Below are 27564 nucleotides of genomic sequence, written 5' to 3' on the forward strand. Positions count from 1 at the left end.
TTAGATAAATATCCCTTCTGAAATTTTTGTGGAGAAGCAAGGTCACATGACCCAGGACACCTACCTTTTGGCTAGTTTAATAATACAGACCCCCTTGGGAGGCAGGCCACCCTCGGCAGACCCCCCCCAACCAGAGATCCATCTGAACCCCCTCCACCCCCCCCCAACCAGAGATCCATCTGAGCCCCCTCCTCTCCCCCCCGCAACCAGAGATCCATCTGAACCCCCTCCTCTCCCCCTCCAACCAGAGATCCATCTGAGCCCGCCCCCCTCCTCCGGCGGACGCCAGCGGAACGGTGTGGAGCCCGGTCACTTTAGCCGTGGCTCCAAGTCTGTGGCCAGGAAGGTGCTGCAGGCACTTGAAGGACTGAAGATGGCCGAGAAGGATGGTGGAGAGAGACCAGCGATCGAGGCAGGTTGGGAGTGTGGTCTGCCGAGGGGGGCCTGCCTCCCATGGGGGTCTGATCCTGAGGGAGGGGTGGGGGGGGTCAGCAGGGGGTGGGGTGCTCTGCCGGGGTCTGCCTCCCGTTGGGGGGGATCTGCCGCCAGGGGCGGGGGGGTTAGCAGAGGGGTCTGCCAGGGTGAGGGGGGTGGAGGGATTGCCACTGCTGGGGGGCAATGGGCTGGATATCGGGGCGCTCTGAGAAGGATGGTGGCCGCAGACTGACTTCACAAGGGCAGAGAGGGCTTCGGAGGTTCCCCTGCAGAATAGAAATCCGCTTCGGATTTTTATTTAGCAGGTCGCTAAAAGCGCGGGTCCGGATCGGGCCGTGCGGTGGTAAAGTGGGATTTGGTAGTAGAGTTGGGCGCGCGGTTCATTAAATCGATTTAAATGCATGCAAATGCATTTAAATCGTCGGGCCGCCCGATTTGGGCGCAGACCGGATCCGCACCCGAATCGGGTGTCGGTAAAGTCGCGATTTGCTCGGATTCGGGTGCAGATCGCGTTAAAGACCCAACGCCTGAATTTACCACGATTTCGCACCCGAAAACGGGCGCAAATTGTTGGTAAAATCGGGCCCTTTGTGTCTGTGTCGCCATTCTCGTTATTGGTGAATGCAGGCACACAATGGGCCCCATGTGTACGCACACACATGCGGTTTGGAGATTAAAACTGTGAGCACAGGTTTGAAACAGACATCTTTCTCCCCAGCTTGTCGAAAATTCCAGCTGTCGTGGGTGTCATTGTTGTTGCAACCACCCATCCGCCACCTTGACCTGTATGGGCTTTGTGTCCCTGCTACCACCAGCAGCCAGTCTCTTCCCCCCCCGCCCCCCCCCCCCCCCCAACCGAAAGTCTCTCTTCCATGACAGGCTCACTGCCACCTGTGTCCCGGCATCAAGTTGAATGAAGCATACTGTTCATTGATCCTCCAACCAGAGAAATTTCCCTCCTGTATTTCATAGAATCGTAGAATCCTACAATGCAGAAGGAGGCCAATCAGCCCATCAAGTCTGCACTGACCACAATCCCACCCACGCCCTATCCCCATAATCACAGGCATTTACCCCAGCTAGTCCCTCGATATTAAGGGACAATTTAGCATGGCCAATCCACCTAACCCGCACATCTTTGGACTGTGGGAGAAAACTGGAGCATCCGGAGGAAACCCACACAGACACGAGGGGGGGGGGAACGTGCAAACTCCACACAGACAAGTTGGGAAACGAACCCGGGTCTCTGGCGCTGTGATGGAGCAGTGCTTACCACTGTGCCGCCCTGATAGATTCACTGGTGATCAGTCAGGTGCATGTATGGGGATGTGGCAAACTCATTTTCTTTTCTGCTTCAAAATCTTACATGCGACATTCCATAGGTTACATCGCTCATTGTTAACCGACACTTTTTTATCCGTGTGTTTTCGGGCTAAAGATAAACATTCGCTGTCAGAGCCACTTCAAGATAACATTGTAAATAGTTATTATGATCATCCTACTATTGTGCTGGTCAGTAATGTGCACAATTCTGCTTCAGCAGTAAGTACTGATTACAATGCTGGAGGACTTACTGAGCCCTCGATTGAATGGATTTAAACAGCAGCTTTGAAATCACTGCTGATTTTAAATTATGCAACATCTCACAACAATCAGCTGGGTATCACAGAGGCTTTGATTTCCCATCTGAGGGATGGATCTGCATTGGTCATTGTTAGCTACAAGTGTTGGCTTGTGAACATCCTGTATTAAATAGATCCTGATTTCAGGCAGGTCCCATCACAGCAGTGCAGCTTATCCCCTTTTTAATCACTGTCTTTGCACACCTACCTGATACTTTATCACCCTCAAGAAAGAGGTTAAGCAAGGCGTCGGGAAATGCTCTTAGAGTGTGCATTGAACAGCATCTTCTGACAAATTAAGCGTTGTCTTCCATGCCCATGTCCTTTGTAACTTCCCTGCCATGCGTAGCCCTCTGCCTTTCTCCGTAAAAAGCACTTTGGGATTTTACCGCCACGATAGTGTCTGTAGATTAATCTTCATCGCTTTACTGCTGATCTTCCAATGCTATACTTTGACAATTGTGGCTGCATCATATCCCTGTTGAGCCGGCCACGATGCTCAAAACAATTTATTTCTTCCCCCGCTGGGGCACAAACTTCTTTCTAGAAACTTTTTTTTTGTTCACCTTCCGGCCTCTCAACTTGTTATCTCCAATGATGGCTGTAAAACGACCTGCCTGAACGGGCATTTCTGTGACATGTGGCACTCACACACCATATGCAGCAATTTAAACTAATTGACACTCATAACCAGACATGGCAACCTTAGATACTTGACAGTGAGCCAGAACACTTGCTAGATCTGTTTTTAAAAAACAAAATTGGACAACCTCTTTCACATGGACGCTTTTAACATCTTATGGATTCCTTATTTGTGTGGATTGACTTGATGTGGAGATGCCGGCGTTGGACTGGGGTAAGCACAGTAAGAAGTCAAGTAAGAAGTCAAGACTTCTTACTGGATTGACTTTGACAGAGGGCATTTCTTTATCCTCCCTTGCCATTCTCAGTGCTTTGCCACTTTGTCAACTGGGCCTTCCTCCCTAGACCAGCACTATACTACATAGCTGCAACATACTGAGAGTCAATAGTGCAAGGTAGCACAGTGGTTAGCACTGCTGCTTCACAGTGCCAGGGATCCAGGTTCGATTCCCGGCTTGGGTCACTGACTGTGTGGAGTTTGCACATTCTCCCTGTGTCTGCATGGATTTCCTCCGGGTGCTCCTGTTTCCTCCCACATTCTGAAAGACATGCTGGTTAGGTGCATTGATCCAAACAGGCGCCGGACTGTGGCGATTAGGGGAATTTCACAGTAACTTCAATGCAGTGTTAATGTAAGACTTGTGACTAATAAATAAACTTTAGCGTTGCTTGTTCTTGTCCATCTATTAAAGTTGTTGGTGATGATTTAGAGTGGTTGTGGCAAGGTTTCTTCCTGATTGTCGCTCTGATGTGCGTTAAGAATCACACGTTCTAGACCCACAAATATATGATGTGGAAAATTGTGTGCTCCTCTGCCTGCGAATCTTCTAATTTTGTTTTAAGCGTTGGCAGGCAGGCTTGGCGGGTGTGGCGCAAGACGATAATGGTTGGACAGCAATTCCAACGCAAAAGGCTTCAGTTGTTGGAAATCCGAAATAAAAACAGAAAAAAAAATGCTGGAAATACTCAGCAGGTCAGGAAGGACCTGCAGAAAGAAACAAAGCTAACATTTTAATGAAGTAATCATCAGGATCTGTTCAGTCGAAGGGGTCATTGACCTAACAGATTGAGCTGAATAAAATGGCCTGAGAGGGGAAAAGGGTGGGAACCACGTCAGTGCGCAGCCGAGAGGCTCCATGCCAACCCACCCCAGCGGGATGGATTAATGAGGCATGGGTGAAATCCATATGGCCACCAGCTGTATCAGTCTCGCCGGCACCAGGAAGCCATCAGTGGCATTTGCCGTGACCTCTAGAGAGGAAAGGACCCCAAGACCTTAGATTCCTGATGCAGAGTCTTGGGCTGGCAGGGTTTAGGTAGCTTAGGAAGAGGGGCAGTGGTGGGGTGAAGGGGGTGGGGTGGGGAGGGTGAGGGTGTAGATTTAGGGAAGGAATGGGTAGGAAGAAAGCAGGTGTTCAACATAAAGGGAGGTGGGGGGGTGTCATCCACCATCAACAAGGAGCAGCCTTGGAAGAACAAACCCCCTCAGCATTTCTTTCCAACCCTTGAAATAAAATTCAGGTTCCACTCCTGCTCTGCTGCCCATGCCAGATGTTTCATGGTGTGGGCAGCGTATTATCAGGGTTAATAACAAGCCTAATTGACCATTAATTGATCATCTAAATAAGGCAGGCATGCTGCCAATACTGGCACCTGCCCACCCCTCCTTATTAGGCGAGTGAACTCGGGAGTGAGAATTGGGCACATGCAGAATTCTACTTGCCGCACTCCTCCTCCATGGGAACACACCCGCTGGGGCCAGGTAAAACACAGCCTGTTAACTCTGTTTCTCTCCAGCGATGCTGCCGCACCAGCTGAGTGTCTGCTTGTTTTAGTGGATGAATCATTGAGGACTGAAGTAAGGAGAGATCACTTCACTCAAGGGTTGTGAACATTTGGAATTCCCTACTTCAGGGAATTGTGGGAGCTCCAGCATTGAGTACGTTTCAGGCTGAGATAGATGATGGGTTTTTGGTATCTCAGGGGATATGGGGAACAGGCAGAAAAGTAGGTTTGAAGCCTCGAGTCAAAACCTAAAAAAGGAATAATGTGGTATTGAGATGCAAATTGGTATTTTGTGTACACATTTATGGACATTGGCAAAGTGATGGTGCTTGCCAGTGACAAATCTTACAGACCGCACAGTGAAGAAGAAGGCCATTCAGCCCATCAAGTCTACACCGACTCTCTGACAGAGCATCCCACCCAGACCCAACTCCCATAACCCGACGTATTTACCATGGCTCATCCTCCTAATCTTTGGACAGGAAGGGACAATTTAGCATGGCCAATAGACCTAACCTGCACATCTTTGATCGGAAAGAAAACTGCCTACAAAGATCTAGCAATGTATGTGGCGCAGATTTCACCTTCCCCAACACTAATGTCATTCTGGTGCCAGCTGTAAGAAACACCTGGCATACATAGAATCCCTACAGTGTAGGAGGAGGCCATTCGGCCCAGCGAGTCTGTACCAACCACAATCCCACCCAGGCCCTATTCCCATAATCGCTCATATTTACCCTGCTAATCCCCCGACACTAGGGTCAATTTAGCATGGCCAATCCACCTAACCTGCACATCTTTAGACTGTGAAAGGAAACCGGAGCACCCGGAGGAAACCCACGCAGACATGGGGAGAATGTGCAAACTTCACACAGACAGTGACCCGAGGTTGGAATTGAACGCGGGTCCCTGGCGCTGTGAGGCAGCAGTGCTAGCCACCTTGCTGCCCCAACAGTGATGCTATTTAGCTGATCAGGCAGCCAATCACATTGAAGAATTCTCAGACACCACAACAGAAGCAAGAAACATGATTTATAGTTCAGTTCATTATAACCACACAGAAAGCAAAATAAAGATTGGGACATACACTTGGATTAAGGTAAAATTTGAAATATCATAAACTTAAAATCCTTCATTAGTTTAAAATTTAGAATTTGACATTCCACAAATATAAAATTAGTTTTTCAGGGCGAGAGAGGTTCTTCAAAGGTAATTATGACTTAGTATGCCATTAAAAATCCCATTATGCTTTGTTCCATAACTCCTCTGAATGTTTTTACAGCTAAATGAGCAGTGTAAAAAGTAGAAGCTCACATCATATCAGTTATTTTTAATTAATTTCTGCTCATAATTAAACAATGTGTCCTGTGGAGGAGCAGGGAATCACTGATGATTACTTATGGGTTTGCACATTTCATTACATGTGGACACGTGAAGTTGCTAACAGTTTCGCCATCATTCAGTGGAAAATCCAGGCCATGGTTGAATGATGTTTTCTTTGCTCACCCTTCCTCAGCACATTGGTTTTAAAATCCTCGTCGTCATCTTCAAATTCCCTTGTGCTCATATCATTCTCCCCAACTCTTCCAGTCCTAGATCCCTCCTTGTACCATCTGCTCAGCTTTGGTCTATTGAGTGTTGTGCGTTTCCTCTTGCTTGAACCTAATCTCAGTCTGTCTCTTCCCATTGTCAAAGGCCTCCTTAAAAGCTATCTCCTCAACAGCAACTTGGCGACCTCTCCAAAGATCCTCCTGCTCCCATTCAGGTCTGACCCCTAACTATGAAGTATCAGGTGATGTTCCGCTACATTAACAGTAGCGTAGCCTCATTGATTTAGGACATGTATAATTTGTGCCCAATGAGATGTGTCAACGATTGTTGATCTAGAAACTCAGCTAATGTTCTGGGGACCTGGATTCAAATCCTGCCATGTCAGATGGTGGAATTTGAATTCAATAAAAAATATCTGAAATTAAGAATCTACTGATGACCATGAAACCATGTCGATGGTTGGAAAAACCCATCTGGTTCACTAAAATGTACTTTAGAGAAGGAAATCTACCATCTTTACTTGGTCTGGCCTACATGTGACTCCAGAGTCACAGCAGTGTGGTGTCTCTCAACTGCCCTCTGAAATGGCCTAGCAAGCTACTCAGCTCAAGGGCGACCTGGGATGGGCAATAAATGCTGGCCAGCCAGCGACGCCTACGGCTCACGAATAAAGCATATATGTTCTGTCAGCTCCTTTAACTCATACTACAATGCATAGTCCACCACACTCAGATGGCTGTCCTCTGAATAAACAATCTTGTTCAAGTGGGAGCATTGGTCCTGAATGAATACCAAAAGAGAAAAGGCTGGAAAATCTCAGCAGGTCTGGCAGCATCTGTAAGGAGAGTAAAGAGCTGATGTTTCAAGTCCGGATGACCCTTTGTCAAAGCTTTGACAAAGGGTCATCTGGACTCGAAACGTCAGCTCTTTTCTCTCCTTACAGATGCTGCCAGACCTGCTGAGATTTTCCAGCCTTTTCCCTTTTGATTTCAGATTCCAGCATCCACAGTAATTTGCTTTTATCCATTATTTTGGTCCTGAATGAATAATGGAGATCACAAACTTTTTTTAACTCGCGAGTTATGAATCTGCCACAAAGATCTGTGGTTTCTCATTTCTGGAAGGTAGAAATAAAATATGTTTGGATTGAAACCCTTTCTGGGTGCAGCTGCAGGCACTCTGATGAGATTGCTGTTGAACAAGGCATGCCATGCATAAGCTTCTGAATTATATTGACCTAATCAAAGCCCGACTGGAATTCTCAAGGGCCCTTTGGATAATGGCAAAATTCATATTGATAAACAGTTAACTTAATAAGCAATGAATATCATTATCCTTTTAGAACTAGAACAAAATTGCTCGGATAATTTCTTTAGAGTTCAACAGATATGCAGTTTGCGGCACAAGTCTCAAAGGCAAACATCATTTTTAATCAGGGAAGTCCGAGTCTCTGACATATTGAATAACAGTAACAACGGGGAGACGGCTCAATCATGCAGTTTAGGTTAAGTTCAATTAACATCATAAAAAGTCTGTTGATGCAACCATTCATTACTAATGCATTATGAATGTCTAGATCTTATATTCTTGACACATCTATTGCTATATTATCCTATGTTTTTTTCAAAAATTACGTGACATTTAAGTCTCATTTTTCTCTGACACTGTTTTTGTTTAAATTCAGTCTTGGGACTTGGGCGTCGCTGGCTGCCCAGCATTTATTGCCCATCCCTAGTTGCCCTTGAGAAGGTGGTGGCGAGCTGCCGCCTTGAATTGCTGCAGCCCACGTGCTGTGAGGTTGACCCACAGTGATCTGAATCGGGGTCAGTTGGGTCTCCCGGAGTCGTTTTCACCAATTAACATAGAATTGTAGATGTTCACAGCACGGAAAGAAGCCATTTACCTCATCGTGGCTGCTCCAATCAGCAAGTTGCCATTCAGCCAAATCCCATTTTCCAGCTTTAGGACTGTGGCTTTGTGGGTTACAACACCTCAAGTGCATATCCAAGTACTTGAGGGTTTCTGTCTCTGCCACCCTTTCCGTAGTGAGTTTTGGATTTCCACCAAGAACTGGGTGAAAAGATTTCCCCTCCAGTCCCCCCATATCCTAAATATATGCCCCCTGACCCTTCAACCAAGGAAAATAGAGCCTTAATATCCACTCTCTCTTGACCTCTCATAATTGTATGCATTTCAGTTAGATATTCCCCCAGCCTTTCTGTTCCAGGAAAAATAACCCCAGCCTATCCAATCTTTCCTCATGACTAATTTCCTCCAGTCCAGGCAACACTGTCATAAATCTTCTTAATCTCTCTAGTGCAATTATATCTTCTAATAGAGTGGCTAGCTGAGCTATGCACAGTAGTCCAGTTATGGCCTAACTAGCATTTGAAACATCTCCAGCATATCCTGCCCGCTTAAATAGTCTATGCTTTGGTTAATGAAGGCAAGTATCATTGATGCTTAATGGGTCAAACAAGAATTTACCACATATTCTGCTTAATTGTCCTAGGGATTTATTCATGGCTTTTCACTCGACCAGGAGATTACCTGGTGAGGAGTGTCTGAGTCATGATGCATCCACTTATGTGGGATCGGCTAAATGGACCAGTAGGTCTTCACTGGTCCATCATTTTTGTCTGTTCATATGTTCCCCTGGACATGATGGCCAACGTCCTGAGGTCTTAAAAAATAGCAGCAGAAATAGCGGATGGATTAGTTTCAACCTTTCAAAGTTGCCTAGATTTTGAAAGGTCTCATTGAATTGGAAAACAGCAAATGTAACACTCATCTTCAAGAAAGGAGGACACAATGGGCCAGTTGGCCTAATGTCTGCGATTGTGAAAATGCTTGAATCAATTATTAAGGAGTTATTAGTAGAGGAGGACATTTAGAAAAACATAATACAATCAGGCAAAATCAAATGGTTTTGTGAAAGGGAAATCACGTTTGGCAAATTTGTTTGAGTTCTTTGAAGATGTAACAAGGAGGGTCGATAAAGGGGGAGCAGTAGGTGCAGTATATTCAGATTTCCAAAAGGCATTCAATAAGGTGCCACATAGGTTATCAGATAGGATAAGACCTCAAGCTGTTAGTGGTGATATATTTGCATGGATAGAGGATTACAGGAAACTGAGAGTTGGGATAGATGGTTCATTTTCAGGTTGGCACATTGTAAGTAGTGAGATGCCACAGGGATCAATGCTGGGGCCTCAAATATTTACAATCTATATACGGCTTGGATGATGAGACTGAATGTACTGTAGCCAAATTTTTGGACAATACAAAGTTAGGTACAAAGTGCCCTTGAAAATAAATCACAAAATGATAGCACCCAGGTATAGCAAGTAATTAGAAAGGTAAATTGCATGTTGGCTTTTATTGCAAGAGAAAGCGTGTATAAGAGTAGCAATGTTCTTTATATTTAGGGCACTGGTGAGACAACACTTAGAGTGTTGTGTATAGTTTTGGTTTTCTTACTTAAGGAGAGAAAACCTTTAAATAGAAACAGTTGGAGAAGTTTCACTAGGCTAATTCCTGGGATGAAGTGGTTGTTTGAAAAGGAAAGATTTTGTGGGTTTGACCTAAATTCATTGGAGTTTGGAAGAATGAGAGGTGTTCTTTTTGGAACATAAGATTCTGAGGAGGTTTGACAGGCTGGATACTGAGAAGATGTCTCCCTTCAAGGGAGAATCTAGAATAAGGCTCACAGTTTGGAAATAAGAGGTTTCTCATTTAAGACTGAGATAACGAGGAATTTCTCCTCTTGGGGTTCATTTGTCTTTGGAATTCTCTTCCACAGAAAGCAATGGAGGCTGGCTTATTGAATCAAAGCTGATTTAGACAGATTTTTGATATACAAGGAAGATAAGGTTATGGTGGCAGTGCTGGAAAGTGGAGTTAAGACCAGAGTAGCTAGGATCAGGGCGGCATGGTGGCACAGTGGTTAGCTGCCTCACAGCGCCATGGACCCGGATTCAATTCTTGCCTCGGGTGACAATGCAGAATTTGCACATTCTCCCTGTGTCAATGTGGGTTTCCTCCGGGTGCTCCAGTTTTTTATACAGACAATTTGTTTGTACATTTTACAGCCAGGTGTGGTGGGCAGATTTAATTTCACAATACATGAGGAGGCACATAGCTACTGAAAACACACAGTTCTTATCTGAACTCCCTCAAAGTTGCATGGTGGCACCGTGGTTAGCACTGCTGCCTCTCAGCGTCAAGGATCTGGGTTCGATTCCCGGCTTGGGTCACCCTCTGTGCGGAGCCTGCACATTCTCCCCGTGTCTGTGTGGGTTTCCTCCCAGAGTCCAATAGACGTGCTGGTTAGGTGCATTGGCCATGCTAAATTCTCCCTCAGTGTAACTGAACAGGTGCCGGAGTGTGGCGACTCGGGGATTTTCACAGTAACTTCATTGCAGTGTTAATGTAAGCCGACTTGTGACACTAATAAATAAACTTAATCTCTTTCCTCGTCCAGCTATTTCTGTTACCTCACTGCTTCAACTTGTTCCATCTTATATTTCTGTTTTGCCTGTTTGGCTCAAAACATGTATTCTTCTTCCAGCAGGTTTTATTCAACAAAATCCTATTACACTAAATAACTGTCTGCATGTATTCTAATTCTAGTTAACTTTAGGTATACAGGATTCCTGTGTTAAAACTATGTTAATACTTCTATAGAAACACTTTTATTCACCAAGTGAAAACACTTGGCGACATCCTGCAGTTTTGAAAGTGTTGAGGATTAACCAGACAATGCACAGTGAGTACTCTATCTTTCCAAGCTTTAAGGAGAATAGACACAGTGAAGTTCACTGATGATGTTCACAGTGATGTTCTAACAGAGTTCTGCAAAACAGCGTCAGTTATGGCACATTTTAGCCAATGCGAGGGACTATGCCAGTTAAAGCACCAATATCCTTACAGTTTGGTGTGCACTTTCAACCAATAGAATGTGGCATCATTTCAATCCTGCATTTGCATCCTTATCAGTCATGTACACAGCTGCACAGACTCCTTGACATTGTTAGCAGACAATGTTCAGTAAACCTCCGTGTTTTCTTTAACCACAGTCAGCACTTGGAACATTCTGTGTTTTCTCAAGAACCCACTCATGCTGCAAAACAGATTCAGACCCTTCACCTGATAATGGCTGGTTCCAACTTCCACAAGAAGTGTGAAGTGTACTGATCAGGAAAGTACATTGTGACCTTCTAATGCCTCAGTATGCATGGATATTAATATGAACCACTTTTTACCACCCCCAACTTTAGTACCTTGAAAGAAGCATTTGAACAAATGCTGTTTGAGTTATTTCTCTTTTTCTTTGAGAGAAATGATCAATTTATCCTATCTTGTCATGATTTGGGGTCTTTTGTTGATTTGCTGTCTTTTGGGCCAGATTTTCATGCTGCTGTCCACTTCGGAAAAAAAGAATTAAATGGCTTTAACAATGGCAGGCAGCACCTAATTCCGGAATTCCACCCCCATCCTTGTTACTGGTCATTTTTGTTGGAGCAGGATAAGGGTTTGTGTAGCAGGTCCACTCCTGCCTTTGCTGAATCCATTACAGGGGTATGCTTTTCAGAGCTCCTCCAATATGGGTGGCATCGGGCTAACTATGACAGAAGATGTGGCTCAAGACTCCTCAGAGTAGTTGTGAATCATGTGGGGGGTGGGGAGGTTTCACAATCTGAAGTTTGGAACCAAAGGAAAATCAGAAATTTAGTATTCCCTTTGAAAAATGTTGCCCCTTTTTTTCTTGAAGCTGGCAAGCATAGGCAGTAAAATCCCATTGCAGAAATCTTTACTCAATTTACACCTCTTAACCTTGTCCAAATAAACACAGATGCAATGAAAAATGGCTTTGAATAAAGATCAAGTTATTATAAGGAACTAAAACTGTCGATCAAACACAGCTAGCAATCCCCTTTGCAATTGTATAAACAAACTCCTGCCAGGGTGAATCTTTAGTAATTCTTGGAGCTCAGCCAAGGATTCATTCTGAGACCATCTGACACATGTCAACCGAAACAGGCAGATGACATGGTTAAACAATGTTTCTCAAATGGTTTTTGAACAGGCAGTTCTTTAATTTTATTAGCATTTCAAAGACTTAACATGGTTGTGATACAGTTGGTTGTGTACCTAGTGTATACTGGGTGAGTGGATATGAAGAGAGAATGGGTGATATAATGGGTAATGCAGGCATGATGGAACATAGGGTGGTGGATGGGGGCATGGACAAGCCATGGGCATGGCAGTTGAAGGATGAGTGCTGGAGGGCTAATGACCATGAACATAACGGGGTGATGCCCCAGTAAATGGAGGCAGGCCTTCTAACCTGCGAACGTCACATCTGCTTGTCTTAATTGCCACCTCTGGCTGCATCTGGAAGCAGTGGACTAATTTCCGTGTCAGGGATGCAGGTGTGGAAGATAAGGTGGGTGGGCATCTCCAGGACCAAGCTTCTCGTCACTGCCTTTGTTTCATAGCTGGGATACTTCACCATGGAGTACAGACAGGAACTAATGGATGGATTGTGGAAAACTTATCTTGGGCAACTCAAAGTAAGGAGTACCTCAAGCAGAAGTTTCAGCAATTCTACCTGTGAATAAATTGACTCATTTGCTAACTTAGTAAATCTTTCCCCACAGACAATATTTAGTCACATGTATAATTACGTAAACAAATGCTATGGTTACAATGTCAGATAAATGTTGCTATTTTTGTAAACAATTAGTTAAAGCTTTATTTTTATCATCCTGATTCCTGCTTCCCATCTCCTTGATGAAAGTCCAACCCTTGGGCTGGAATCTTACCACTGTTCATACCGGTGGGATTTTCCCATCCTCCTGCAGTGGACAGAGGTTTGGCTGGGCACCAAGTTTCTGACTTCGCTGCAGTGGGAGTATGGCCTGAGCGGCAGGTAATATTATGCCCTAAGTGAACCTTTTGCCTTTAGCTCTGTCAAAGCTCCAGTGGTTCCCTTTATTTTAAGTCGCTAGTTTGCTTTGGAAATATGTTAATTATTCATTCCATGTGATCTGTTTCAAAGCATTATATTTTTCATAGGTTGGCGGCCTGGCCTCAGAAAATGTACGTTGGGCTGAAGCTGTGCGTAACTTCAAACAACAGGAGAGCATGCTGTGTGGAGATGTGCTTCTCGTAACTGCCTTTGTTTCATATCTGGGATACTTCACCAAGAAGTACAGACAGGATCTAATGGATGGATTGTGGAAGCCTTATCTTGGGCAACTCAAAGTAAGAAGTACCTCAAGCAGAAGTTTCAGCAATTCTACCTGTGAATAAATTGACTGGTTTATTGACTTAGTAAATCTTTCCCCACAGACAATATTTGGTCACAACCATACTTACATAAACAAAGATGTGGAGATGCCGGCGTTGGACTGGGGTGGGCACAGTAAGAAATCTCACAACGCCAGATTAAATTCCAACAGGTTTATTTGGAATCATGAGCTTTCGGAGCACTGCCCCTTCATCGGATGACTCACCTGATGAAGGAGCAGCGCTCCAAAAGCTCATGATTCAAAATAAACCTGTTGTACTTTAACCTGGCATTGTGGGACTTCTTACTGTACATAAATAAATACTATGTTTACAATGTCAGATAAATGTTGTTATTTTTGTAAATAATTCGTTAAAGCTTTATTTTTATCATCTTTTGCACATATTTCTTAAAGCGCATACAATTTTAGCATTTTAAGGGAATTTTGGGAGAATCTTTATATAGCCAATATATGCTTATCGTAGAATCATAGAAACTCTACAGTGTAGAAGAAGGCCATTCGGCCCATCAAATCTGCACCGACAACAATCTCACCCAGGCCCTATCCCTGAAACCCCACATATTTACCCTACTAATCCCTCTAACATGCACACCCCGGGACACTATGGGGCAATTTAGCATGGCCAATCAACCAAACCTGCACATCTTTGTTCTGTGGGAGGAAACCGGAGCACCTGGAGGAAACCCGGGAGAATGTGCAAACTCCACACAGACAGTGACCCCAAGCCGGGAATCGAACTCAGGTCCCTGGAGCTGTGAGGCAGCTAACCACTGTGCTACCGTGCTGCCCTTATCTTGGCATATCTTGGTAGAATGTGGATATATAAGTCAAAATATCACTTTGCAGTTTTCACTGCCATGTAAGTCTTCCTCCAAGATGTTTTGGTTCATTATATTCATCATCCCTGACTTGTTAACAGTGCTGTTCTAGATGCTACTGTTCCTTTGTAATGAAATGTTAAATTCTGGGCAAAACAACCTTGACTTCTGCTTTCAAATGGGCACCTTTGTTATTGACCTTGTTTAGTTTGTACGCTGGAACAATCTGTGAGTTGGTCTCCAGTGTTGGCACTCAGGCCGGCTCCCTAACTCTCGTAGTAGAGCTGTGAGATTCATGAAAATCTGGGCTGCAAACTGAAATCTGGCTCATGGACAACAGTTTCCGATAATGCAAATAAAAACAAGGCCAGTGTAAAAGAAACAACCAGAGATGTGTGTCAGATTGCTGTTCCCAATCAGCTGTTTGCAGTTTCTTTTATGTCTTTTGCTTTGATAGTTGCTTGGTTCAGACCGTGGGAAAGTAGCATTGATGCACTGATTTTTTTTGTCATTTTGGTTTTCCTGTGCTAATGGTGAGGAATTGCAAAAACCTGATCTCTCGGGCCCGATTTTACCATTTTCATTCTAAGTGCTGAACCTGGGCGCCATTCAGATCCGACTTGGAAACCTGCTCTCAGGCGCCCCCATACACACTCAGCCTGAAAATAAAATTGCGGGTCTGAATCGCGCTGTGGGCGGGGCTTAGCGCGTCTGAAATGATCGGAGCTCTGAACTGTGCAAAAATTTGAAAAAAACGCGCCTGTGTCAGATCGCTCCGGGGCCGCAGAAAGCGGATGAAGCGGCCCGGGAGTGATGGCCCTCACAGACATCACCCCCACCCCTACAACATAACTGTCCCCCTTATCCACCCATGCCCCCACTATCCAGACCGATCATGACCCTCTGCTCCCTTGCCCCCACACCGATCGCCCGCACAGCGGCAGCGGACCCCCTCTGCACCACCCCCTGCCCCCCACCAGTGAGCGATTGGGCCTCCCCCCATCACCCCCACCAGAGATACATCTTACCTGCCTCCCTCCCCCTCTCCCCCCCCACCCAGAGAATGATCTGGCCTGCCCCCCCCCCCCCCCCCAAGAGAATGATCTGGCCTCCACACACCCCCACCCAGAGAATGATTGCCTCCTCCCCACCCCCCCCCCCCCAGAGAATATTCTGGCCTCCGCCCCCCACCCTCCCGCAGAGAATGATCTGGCCTCCCCCTCCCTCTCCCGCCCCCCCCCCTCCAAAAGAGGTACATCTGACCCGCCTCCTCCTCCCTCCCCAGCCCCTCACCAGAGAATGATCTGGCCCACCTCCCCCCACCCCCCCCCAACCAACCAACCAGACATCGATCTCGTCTCCCTCAGCCCCCCCCCCACCCACAGAGATACATCTGACCCGCCGCCCCCCACCAACCAGACAACAATCGGGCCTCCCTCACCAGATAATGATCTGGCCAATGGTAAAATCGGGCCCATAGTGTTAACGGAACAAGATCAGCAGTTTGAGGAAAACGTTGAAACAAAGAAAATAGGAGCAGGTGGGGGCCATTTGGCCCTTTGAGCCTTCTCTACCATTCATTATGACCATGGCTGATTAATTAACTCAATAACCTGATCCCTTCTCCACGCCCCCACCCTCCCACCCCACAATATCCTTTGAGCCCCTTCACCTCAAGTGTTATGTCCAACTGCTTCTTCTAAATCGTGCGCGAACCAGATCTGTTGCCTCTTGCCTGATCTGCTCACCATGCGAATCAGCTGGCGTGACGAGCTGATAAGTACATCCCTTTGTCTATTTTTAAGGCAGAGCTGGATAGATTCTTAGATAGATTCTTGATTGACAAGGAGGTGAAAGGGCGGCACAGTGATTAGCACTGCTGCCTCACAGCACCAAGGACCTGGGTTTCATTCCTGGCTTGGGTCACTGTCTGTGCAGAGTCCGCACGTTCTCCTTCTGTCTACGTGGGTTTCCTCCGGGTGCTCCAGTTTTCTCCCACAGTCTGAAAGACGTGCTGGTTAGGTGAATTGGCCATGCTAATTTCTCCCTCAGTGTACCCGAACAGGTGCCAGAGTGTGGCGACCGGGGGATTTTCACAGTAACTTCATTGCAATGTTAATGTAAGCCTACTTGTGACACTAATAAATAAAACAAAAGGTTATTGGGGGTCGGCAGGATTGTGGGGTTGAAGTTACAATCAGATCAGCCATGAATCTTAATTTGTATTTATGTACTTAACCTTCACCTTCTGAGAATTCATCAATGGCATTTAATGAGGTGTCCTTACCACGCCCCCCCCACCCCCCCCCCCCCCCCCCCCCGCCCCACTCACTCACCACCCTCTGGTACCCCGGCAGTGGCATACGGCCTCTCTGTATTCTGAGTTGGTTGCGGCTGTCCAGATGTGTTTTTATGCTTACAGTCAGTAGAGTTTGGGAGCTTTCGTTTAGTCAGTTTGGACTCCATTCAAATCTGCGTGATTTGATATCAAGACTGCGTGATGCAACAGAATTTAAAGTAGCACTATCATATTTATTTATTTTTTAAACATATTTTGTGGTAAATTGGAGAGTTGACAGCTATGCGTTATTAACGTTATGTAGAATTGCTATCAACCCATTGTCCACACATTTTATACTGCCAGTCATGTTTAACTGCAATGGTGGCCCTTGGTGAATCTGATTAAGTGCCACAATTGTGAACTACAGCAACTTACTGTTCAAAGCGTATCAGCAATTCTCTTCCCATAAATATTTTAGCAAAGCATATCATTCAGCTAAATGGAAATGAAGACAAAACTGCTTCATAAACTGTCTACTGCCTTTTTAATAATTGAAAACTCTCATTTATTCTGCTCCAGAACTGTCATCTATTTGTTTCTTCGGAAATACCTTTTCTGTATTAGTTTTCCGTTTTTCTGGCACTTTATTTTAAATGGTTGCTTTGTGCTTTATTACTCATTGTAGCAGACGAGCGCATCAGCAAAAAATAAACAGAGCGAATGGTTAGCGCAGTGACATCTCGACCAACTGTTTTTGTGACATCATAAATCATGATGTCAAGGCTTGCGCACTTGGTTAACTTATTATAAACCTCATTCTTAACGCTCCTCCACCATTTGCACTCAGTGGTTAGCACTGCTGCCTCACAGCACCCCAGGGCCCCGGGTGTGATTCCCAGCTTGGATCACTGTCTGTACGGAGTCCGCACGTTTTCCCCCTGTCGGGTGGGTTTTCTCTCTCAGTCCGAAAGACGTGCTGCTTAGGTGCGTTGGCCATGCTAAAGGTTCTCCCTCAGTGCACCTGAATGGGTGCCAGAGTGTGGCGACTAGGAGATTTTCACACTAACTTCATTGCAGTATTAATGTAAGCCTACTTGTGCCACTAATAAATAAACTATCATTCACTTGAGTTATTCTCTCCCTCTTGGAGAAAGCAAGATCACAGCCCATCCAAACCAGTGTAAGTTTAAACTAGTCCATATATGGAGACCCTGCTTTCCCTAGGAGATTTTCACAGTAACTTCATTGCAGTGTTAATGTAAGCCTATTTGTGACAACAATAAATAAACTTAAACTCAAAATCAGAATCCTGTATCGGAATAAGACTTAAACTTACTGTCAGATTTTTGTCCTTTAATTAGAATTTCTTTGATATTTTTTGATGGATTTCTGAGTACAACAAACAGTCTGATGTTGGTCTTAAAGAGAGAATGACATAGATTCAGAAGGGAGTTACAGACAGCGATGGACAATTGACCTTAAGAACTCTAGTCTATCCACTGCCACGTCCAATTATTTCTTGAATGTTTCCAGCATAATTACCTTCCACCACATTCTCTGAAAGTTCATTTGAATCCACTCACTCCATCTGTGGAAAAAGGCTTCCTGATATCTGTGATCAGTTTAACTTTTACTAAATTGTGTATGCATGGTAGGGATAGATGCAAATGACAGACTAAAAAAGAGAATTTAGGGGGTCAAGTTTCAAAAATAATCTTTCATGGGATGAGGGAATTGCTGGAAAGGTCAGCATTTGCTGTCCATCCCTAATTGTCCTTGAATTTAGAGGCCATGTTAAAATTAGGCCTAGAATCAAATCTAGACCAGACCAGGATGACAGATTTCCTTCCCCAAAGGACATCAATGAATCAGATGACATTTTGCAACAATTGATGTTAGTTTCATAGTCACCATTACTGAGACTAGCTTCATAGTCCCAAATTTTACTAGTTAATTGAATTTAAATTCCACCAGCTGCCATAGTGGGATTTGAACCCATGCCCCCAGGGCATCGGCCTTGCCCTCGGGATTACTAATCCAATGACATTACTGATGCACGTCAATTGAACTCAAGACACAAGGCTTCGGTAACTGAAGGCTTTTATTGCCTAACAATGGAACTACTAGAACGTAAGTACACCACCCCAGACTGACGAGGTCCCGCCCGAGCAGGGGGTCTTATACCTCTCCCAGGAGGCGGAGCCCGACTGGGATGTGCCACAGCAGTAACAACCACAGGTGTATTAATCCCACCCTAGCCCAACAACAACATTAGAACAACCCCACAGTGGGAACCAACGATGGTTCACCACATTCACCCCTCCTTTGAGAACAAAGGCCGGCGGGGTGCGAAAACAGACTAAAAAAAAAGTCAACAGATTATAAGTCCAGACGGTCTGGAGGACCGCACCGTCGTTGTGACCTCCTCAATACCGGCGGTGACACCGGAGTAGGTGCTTGCGGTGGCGTTCTCTCCAAAACAGCGTCCGGCTGTCCTCTCGCGGACTCACAGGCCGGTTGACCCTGATGAAGCGGTAGTGCAGGGGATCCCGGTACATTCTGCGATGGCGCCGATCTCCGGGTCTCAGGCAAGCTGTACAGTGGAGTATAACTGTTATGCACTGGTCCCGGTGCTGACCGCGCCACGTCCGGGGAAGAAATAAGGGATAAGGGATTCGTCACTGGGGGTATGGGAGCGACAGGAGTTGCTACGTCCCCTGCGGGCGCCAGGTCTCGGATCGAGACTGTGTCCTCTCGCCCGTCAGGATATGCCACATAGGCATACTGAGGGTTGGCGTGGAGGAGGTGGACCTGTTCGACCAAGGGGTCGGACTTGCGGGCCCTTACATGTCGCCGCAGAAGGACGGGTCCTGGGTACGTCAACCAGGCTGGTAAAGATATCCCCGAGGACGACTTCCGAGGGAATGAGAACATCCTCTCGTGGGGAGTAGCATTGGTTGCCGTACACAGGAGGGAGCGAATGGAGTGAAGCGCATTTGGGAGGACCTCCTGCCAATGGGAGACTGGAAGGCCTTTGGACTTCAGCGTCAATAGGACAGCCTTCCAGACTGTAGCATTCTCTCTTTCCACCTGTCCATTGCCCCTAGGGTTGTAACTCGTGGTCCTACTAGAGGCAATCCCGTATGAGAGCAGGAATTGCCTCAAGTCATTACTCATGAACGACGAGCCCCTGTCGCTATGTATATAGCTGGGGTACCCGAACAGGGTAAAAAGATCACGGAATGCCTTGATCACCGTGGCAGTCGACGTGTCCGCGCAGGGGACAACAAACGGGAACCGGGAGTACTCGTCTATGATGTTAAGAAAGTACACGTTCCGATCTGTTGAGGGAAGGGGGCCCTTAAAATCCACACTCAGCCTCTCGAAGGGGCGAGTGGCCTTGACCAAATGTGCCCGGTCAGGTCGGTAAAAGTGCGGTTTGCATTCCGCGCAAATCCGACAGCTCCTTGTCACTGACCTGACGTCCTCTACCGAGTAAGGCAGGTTGCAGGCTTTTACAAAGTGGTAGAGCCGAGTGACCCCAGGATGGCACAGGTCATTATGGAGGGCGTTCAAGCGATCCTCCTGCATAGTAGCGCATGTTCCGCGCGAGAGGGCATCCGAGGGCTCATTGAGTTTCCCTGGACGATACATGATATCGTAATTATAGGTGGAGAGCTCAATTCTCCACTGCAAGATCTTGTCATTCTTGATCTTGCCCCTCTGCGTGTTATTGAACATGAACGCCACGGACCGCTGGTCCGTGATCAGGGTGAACCGCTTCCCCGCCAGGTAAGGGCGCCAGTGTCTGACGGCCTCCACAATGGCCTGGGCCTCCTTTTCCACCGCTGAATGCCGAATTTCGGGACCTTGGAGGGTGCGGGAAAAAAACGCGACGGGCCTGCCTGCCTGGTTTAGTGTGGCGGCCAGGGCGAAATCAGATGCATCGCTTTCCACCTGAAAAGGGATGGATTCGTCTATCGCGTGCATCGTGGCTTTCGCAATATCGTGTTTCAATGCCTTGAAGGCCAATTGGGCCTCTGGCGTGAGTGGAAAAGTCGTGGACTTAATAAGCGGACGGGCTTTGTCCGCGTAGTTGGGGACCCACTGCGCATAATAGGAGAAGAAGCCTAGGCATCTCCTCAGTGCTTTTGTGCTAGCGGGCAAAGGAAGTTCAGCAAGGGGGCGCATACGGTCGGGATCAGGGCCAATGACCCCGTTTTCCACTACGTATCCCAGGATGGTTAACCGGCGCGTACGGAATACACACTTCTCCCTGTTGTAGGTCAAATTCAGGCGAGATGCAGTGCGTAAAAAGTTCTGGAGATTTGTGTCATGGTCCTGCTGATCACGGCCGCAGATGGTGACATTATCCAGGTACGAGAAGGTAGCCCGCAGCCCGTTCTGGTCCACCATTCGGTCCATAGCACGCGGGAAGACCGAGACCCCATTGGTGACACCAAATGGAACCCTAAGAAACTGATACAGCCGACCATCCGCCTCAAAAGCCGTGTAGTGTCGGTCCTCTGGGCGGATGGGGAGTTGGTGGTAGGCGGACTTAAGGTCTATGGTGGAGAACACCCGGTACTGCGCAATCTGATTGACCATATCAGATATGCGCGGGAGAGGATACGCATCCAGCTGCGTATATCAATTAATGGTCTGACTGTAATCAATGACCATCCGGGGTTTGTTCCCGCTCTTAACCACCACAACCTGTGCTCTCCACGGACTAACACTGGGCTGTATGATCCCTTCTTTGAGGAGCCGCTGAACCTCAGATCTGGTGAAGATCCGATCTTCAGTGCTGTAACACCTACTTTTAGTAGCGATGGGCTTGCAGCCTGGTACCAGATTCTTGAATAAAGAGGGTGTGGTGATCTTTAATGTAGAAAGATTGCATGCGGGGCGCTTTGGACAATTTGGAGGCTGCAGCTGGTCCCCTACTGTCAGCGAAGGGAGTGGCCCACCGTACTGTAGGATCACACTCTTCATGTGGACCATAAAGTTTAGTCCGAGGAGAATTGGTGCGCAAAGATGCGGCAACAGAAGGAGCCTGAATCGCTCGTAAACTGTGCCCTGCACTTTCAGAGTTACCACACAACGTCCTTGAACAGGGACAGACCGGGACCGTGATGCCATAGAGATTGTCTGTTTGGCAGGTTGAACCTGGAGTCCACACCTCTTTACAGTGTCAGGGTGAATAAAGCTCTCAGTGCTCCCGCTGTCAAACAGACAATAAATTGCACGACCATTTACCTTTATGTTCATCATTGAACAGTCAAGCCTGTGGTGCTTAGCCTGGTTCAGGGTGATCGACGCCACCGTTGGCCCTTGAACGTCACTGCAGGCAGCTGAGGTCGATGCTGAGGACCCCTGCTGGTCGCTCCTGGTCGTCGTCGACCAAAATGGCCGCCCCCATGAATCGCACATGGTTGAGGGCGCCAAGCGTAGCGACTCCTGGTGGTCATCCTCCTCCGACTCCGTCGACCACAATGGCGTCGTCCTGGACTCGCACGTGGACGAACCCCGTGGGTACTTCGACGTCGATGGTGATGATCCCCGTTCTGAAGGGTCACAGGCTGCACTGCCGTTCTTGGGCTTTGATCTGCACACCTTCGCGTAGTGCCCCTTTTTACCGCATTGATTACAGACCACCGCTTTAGCAGGACACTTTTGTCGTGGATGCTTGGCTCCTCCGCAGAAGTAGCACCGCGGGCCGCATGGGGCTGCCGCCGTCGTCGGGTCTACATGGGAGCACGCCATAACACTGCACTTCGAGCCCGTGGGGCGAGGAGGGATTTGTGACTGCTCCTGCCACGTTGTCTCCACGTGGTCCTCCGGATACAGGACCAAGCTCTTCGACACCGCCTCAAGCATTTCAGCCGTTTCCATAGCTTGGGTCAGGTTGAGATTCCCCTTTTCTAGCAGCTTGAGACGGATGTACGAAGACCCTACCCCTGCCACAAACGCATCTCGGGCGAGGTCATACATATACTGCTCAGCCGACACAGCTTTGCAGTCGCAGCCCCTGGCAAGCTGCAAGAGCTCATTGGCATAATCCTCCATGGTTTCGCCCGACTGCCGACGTCGTGTAGCGAGGAGGTAACGAGCGTGGATCTCATTGGGAGGTTTCGTGTAGCGCTTTTTCAAAAGCTCGAGGGCCCTCAGGTAAGTGGTGGCCGCACGGATCGCGAGGTAGACAGTGTCGCTTACCCTCGCATGGAGGACCCGGAGTCTGTCGTCATCTGTGATGACCGCTGCGGAGGCTGCCAGGTAGTCCTCAAAACACTTCAGCCAGTGGTCGAAGGTGTTAGAGGCGCCCACCACACGTGGATCCAGCGTCAGACGCTCTGGCTTTAAGATTTGTTCCATACTCTCCTTTCCATCGAGAGCTTAGTGTTAGGCAATAAAATTGATGCACGTCAATTGAACTCAAGACACAAGGCTTCGGTAACTGAAGGCTTTTATTGCCTAACAATGGAACTACTAGAACGTAAGTACACCACCCCAGACTGACGAGGTCCCGCCCGAGCAGGGGGTCTTATACCTCTCCCAGGAGGCGGAGCCCGACTGGGATGTGCCAGAACAGTAACAACCACAGGTGTATTAATCCCACCCTAGCCCAACAACAACACTAGAACAATCCCACAGTGTGAACACCCTAGCCCAACAACAACATTAGAACAACCCCACAGTGGGAACCAACGATGGTTCACCACAATTACCATGATGCCACTATCTCCCCGTTCTGAGTCTGTTCCATGCTCATGATTCCTGAAGCTCCCTGGAGACATCCTAATCCTACCCTCCGCCAGCACACTACTTTGGCCTGTGTCACCTGTGGCCCAGTTGCTGGCCCCTGCACCACAAGGTTTTGAGTTCAAATCCTTCTCCAGGGTTTGAGTACAAAACTCAAAGCTGATACTCCAGTGCAGTACTGAGGGGGCACTGCAATGTCAGTGGTGCTAATCTTTGAATGAGACATGAAAACGAGAGCCCACCTGTCTGCTCAGGTGGATGTAAAAGATCCCATGACAGTATTTCATGTTCCCCCAATCAACCAATTATCTGGTCAATATCACATTGATGTTTGATGTATCTTTCTGTGCACATATTGGCTGCTGTGTTTCCTATTACAACCGTGACTAAACACCAAAACCTACTGAGATAGCCGATGGTCATAAACAATGCTGTATAAATGCTACATAATATCTTTACAACAATGTTATCTCCATCAGAGTCGAGAATATACTTGTGATGCTACATTTCCTAGCAAAATGCAAACCTATTAATTGTAATATCTTTTTAATGAGAGACATAGGCCAGGGAGAAAATAATATAAGAAGCAGTCATGGCCAAGTAACTCACCCTGTGTCACCTGTGGCCCAGTTGCTTGCACTCTGGCCCCTGCGCCACAAGGATTTGAGTTCAAGTCCTTCTCCAGGGTTTGAGTACAAAACTCAAAGCTGATACTCCGGTGCTGGACTCAGGAGGCACTGCAATGTCAGTGGTGCCAACCTTTGAATGAGATGTTAAAACTCCTACCACATATTTACTTATGCTGTGAGTATAATTTGAAGCATAATTGCAAAATTTAAATGTTCAGTAAATAAATGACTCCCCTTCCTCCCCAGCATGATCCGATTAGCCGCATGACATAACTCCTGCCCCACAATACCTCTTGCACCTGAGCCGATCTGACTAGCCCCCAGGCTGACAATCCCTCCCTACCCAAGTATCCACCTGCCGTCCTACTCACCTGCCACCCTACCCAGCTGCTACCTGACGTAGCTGTGTACCCTGTGCATGTGTCACCCTACCCACCTACCACCCTACTCACTTACACACCTACACACTCAGTCATTCACAAACGCACTGAGAGGTTTGGGGACCTTCAAACACTTACCAAAAAAACTGCAGCTTGTGCCTTAAAATGGGGGTGTGTCTGTCTTCCCACAGTAATCCCGTGCTATGTGGACGCAATTAGATTGGGAATACACATCACATTTTTTTTTAAAGTCCAGATTGGAAGACCCGGCCAGAAATGCGGAGCTCTGTCATGGAACAGAAAAGAAGGAATGGAGCGGCAATCCGATGATTGCTGATCCTCAGAAAATTTGGGCCATATTATCAGTTTACAAAGCAGCCACATGTAGAGTGGCAAGACATAGACTCAATGAAGCTCCATCAGTTTGAGCCTAAAGTCTGATTATTTCTAATTTATAGGAGCCAGAAGACATAACGACATGTAAGGCCCTGCTCCATAGCTGCTTCAGTTGTGTAGAGATCCAACAACCTTTTTCAAATGAGACAGGGAAGAGTGAGATGGTTTTGCCATTCTGGTTAAGCAAGACGAGTTAGGTATAAATATAGATGCCAGAGGTGCTAATCATAGAATCCCTACAGTGACGAAGAAGGGCATTCGGCCCGTTGAGTCTGCACCAACACTCTGACAGGGTACCTTACCAAGGCTCTTTCCCCTACCTTATCCCCGTAACCCCATAAATTTTACCATGGCTAATCCATTTACCCTACACATCTTGGGTTACTAAGGGACAATTTAACTTGGCCAGAATTGAACCCGATTCCCTGTGCTGTGAGGCAGCAATGCCGCCAACTGCTAGAACAGAACAGATTCATGGGAGAGCAGACTGAAACCACTACTACAGGGGGACTAGCTAGGGTAAATGCATGGAGTTATTGGGATAGGGCCTGGGTGGGATTGCGGTTGGCGCAGGCTCGATGGGCCGAATGGCCTCTGTTTGCACTGTAGGATTCTATTTCTTAATTTTGCATTGTTGTTTCAATAATTAAACTGCTGCTGTATTATCCACCATCTGAAACTACCAAGACGTGGTCTATCTTTAGAGGGGTCATCACAAGTGATGTAATTTTGCAGCTAATGCCATTGTTGTGCTCTGGTGGAGTCTATTAATTGACCAATTCTGTTGTGTGTTCATTGTTAGTTGTCGAGTTGCCATAGTAACATTAGCAGCACAGCACAAATTGAGCGCCTCATCCTCCATTTGACAATTGCCGTCCTTCCGAGTAATGGAGTATGATTACATTAGCAGATCAGCTTAACTAACTTTACTTTAAAGCTTCTATGGAAGTCTTAGAAGCTTTGCAATGTAGCCACCGGTTCAAAACCTTTGTTCCACAGCATTTTAACCCACGCTCCAGCACATAGTGTAAAGTGCATAGCTGGAAGAAAGTCAGAAGGCCCTGATCCTATCAGATGATGTCTGAAATTGTTTATAGCCATCAGCAAAAACCGATTAGATTGGAGTGTTCTAAGCCCCTAATGGTTTTCCTTTATAAAAAAAAAGAATAAATACTACTTAGTTGCGTGATGTTTTATCTACCTTCAATCACTTTAATGTCAGCAGGGGCTGTTGGAGTGCCCATATCCTTGATGCATGGTGATGTTCACAAAAGGATATTAATGAGCTATTCCGCATGGTATTTTCTTAGGATCCAACATACACATCGTATGTTAGAGAGTATTACTAAACTGATGTGACACAAAGTAATGCAACAGCAACCCGTTGATTTAGTCGTAGAGAGTAGTCACTGAGCAATGTTAAAATATTTCCCTTTATGTAGGTGGCATAAGCACCACCGAGTTTTGGTGATAAACCGAGATTTATGTGCATAATAAGGTTGTGGTTCTTGCTTTCAGACATGCTGTGCCAAACGACCATTAACAGATAGTAGTTTCCATGGTGACCAAACATATAGTTTTGAATTTGAAAGAGTTAAGATGCACAATTATGAGCAATGTGATTAATGGGCCAATGTTATCTGCCTTGAAAATGCATAAATAAAATATATGTTATAATTTATTTACTATAATAATATGTTTTTAATCTATCTTCCTTGCAATGGAGCTTTCATATTTTGAAGTAAATCATAACTCTACCACAGTATTGGGCAGTGTAATGAAAATAATTAATATGGAAAAAAAAATCCCAAAGCCCAAGGTGATGCCTCTAAAGCGCCTGACTGTCTTAAAGGCAGTCACATTAAAATGATTAATTGTTATGTTGCTTGTAAACCCCCATCCATTCTAAGTTATATTGCCTTTATTATAGGATATCCTTGTCTCCCCATCTCACACAGAGAAGGTTAGGGGTCAGCCATCCCCTCCCAATATTGACTGAAATAACATTCAGTAATCAGCAAACGATGCACCTGAAACTGTGAGATAATAGGTCTTGGATTAAACTAGTCTTCATTTGACATTGTGATCTAACAGAGAGCTATAGACAATGCTGCTCAGGTCGTGGTGGTTATATTGCCTCATTCCCCTTAAAAAATCTTCAGTACAAGAGGGACTGGTGACCTCCAGTATTCATCATTCAGAAATGCCCAAAGTGTCCTTTATGCATCATATTGTACACCGGTCTTCTCTAACTTAATCATTAGTAAAACTATGGACGGACTGAGTTACGCTGTTCGGCTAACATCACAAATTTCAATTGAGCTGTCCAGATAGATTTGAACATATAACAAATTGTGTACCACTGAGGTAGCTTTGATTCCACTGTGTTACGTGGTGACATTTTAAAAGACCAAAAATGTACTGTCCAATCCAATATGTAATTCATGTTTGCCAGTATATATTTGCTGATTCCCTTTCTAGTTACAGATTCTTCTACAGTGCGTATAATTTTAGCATGATCAATCTTGCTTGTTCCGTTACGCCAGCAGTTACATAAGAACGAGGAGCAGGAGTAGGCCATCTGGACCCTCGAGCCTGCTCCGCCATTCAACAAGAGCAAGTTGAACAACTCCAGCGCCCCATCCAGTGCTCTTTGCAGGATATCTCTTGGATCAGCCAAGCATGCCCACCCACCTTCCCCCATCTCAGAGTCATAGAATGTTACACCTTATGGCTGCTATTTGGACTGCTGCATCTGCACTCGTTCCTTGATGGAGCTTATCCAAATAATCCTGCTCCCTTGCTCTTTCCCCATTAAAACTCATTTTTTCCCCTTCTGGTGACCATCCAATTCTCTTTTGGATGCTGCTATTAGTTTAAGTTTATTTATTAGTGTCAAAAGTAGGCTTACATGAGCTCTGCAATGAAGTTACTGTGAAAATCCCTG

The 27564-nt window shown here is 46.3% G+C and overlaps 1 protein-coding gene across 1 annotated transcript in view; it reads left to right on the forward strand.

Annotated features, from left to right (window-relative positions):
* Nucleotides 1-27564, forward strand: part of dnah9 (dynein, axonemal, heavy chain 9) — a 591107-nt gene that overhangs the window by 371580 nt on the left and 191963 nt on the right. Inside the window, exon 52 of the mRNA XM_078225415.1 lies at nucleotides 13116-13304. Coding sequence (XP_078081541.1) covers nucleotides 13116-13304 — 189 coding nt within the window. The remainder of the gene's footprint in view (nucleotides 1-13115; nucleotides 13305-27564) is intronic.

The sequence above is a fragment of the Mustelus asterias genome, chromosome 12 (genome assembly GCF_964213995.1).
Source record: "Mustelus asterias chromosome 12, sMusAst1.hap1.1, whole genome shotgun sequence".
NCBI lineage: Eukaryota > Metazoa > Chordata > Chondrichthyes > Carcharhiniformes > Triakidae > Mustelus > Mustelus asterias.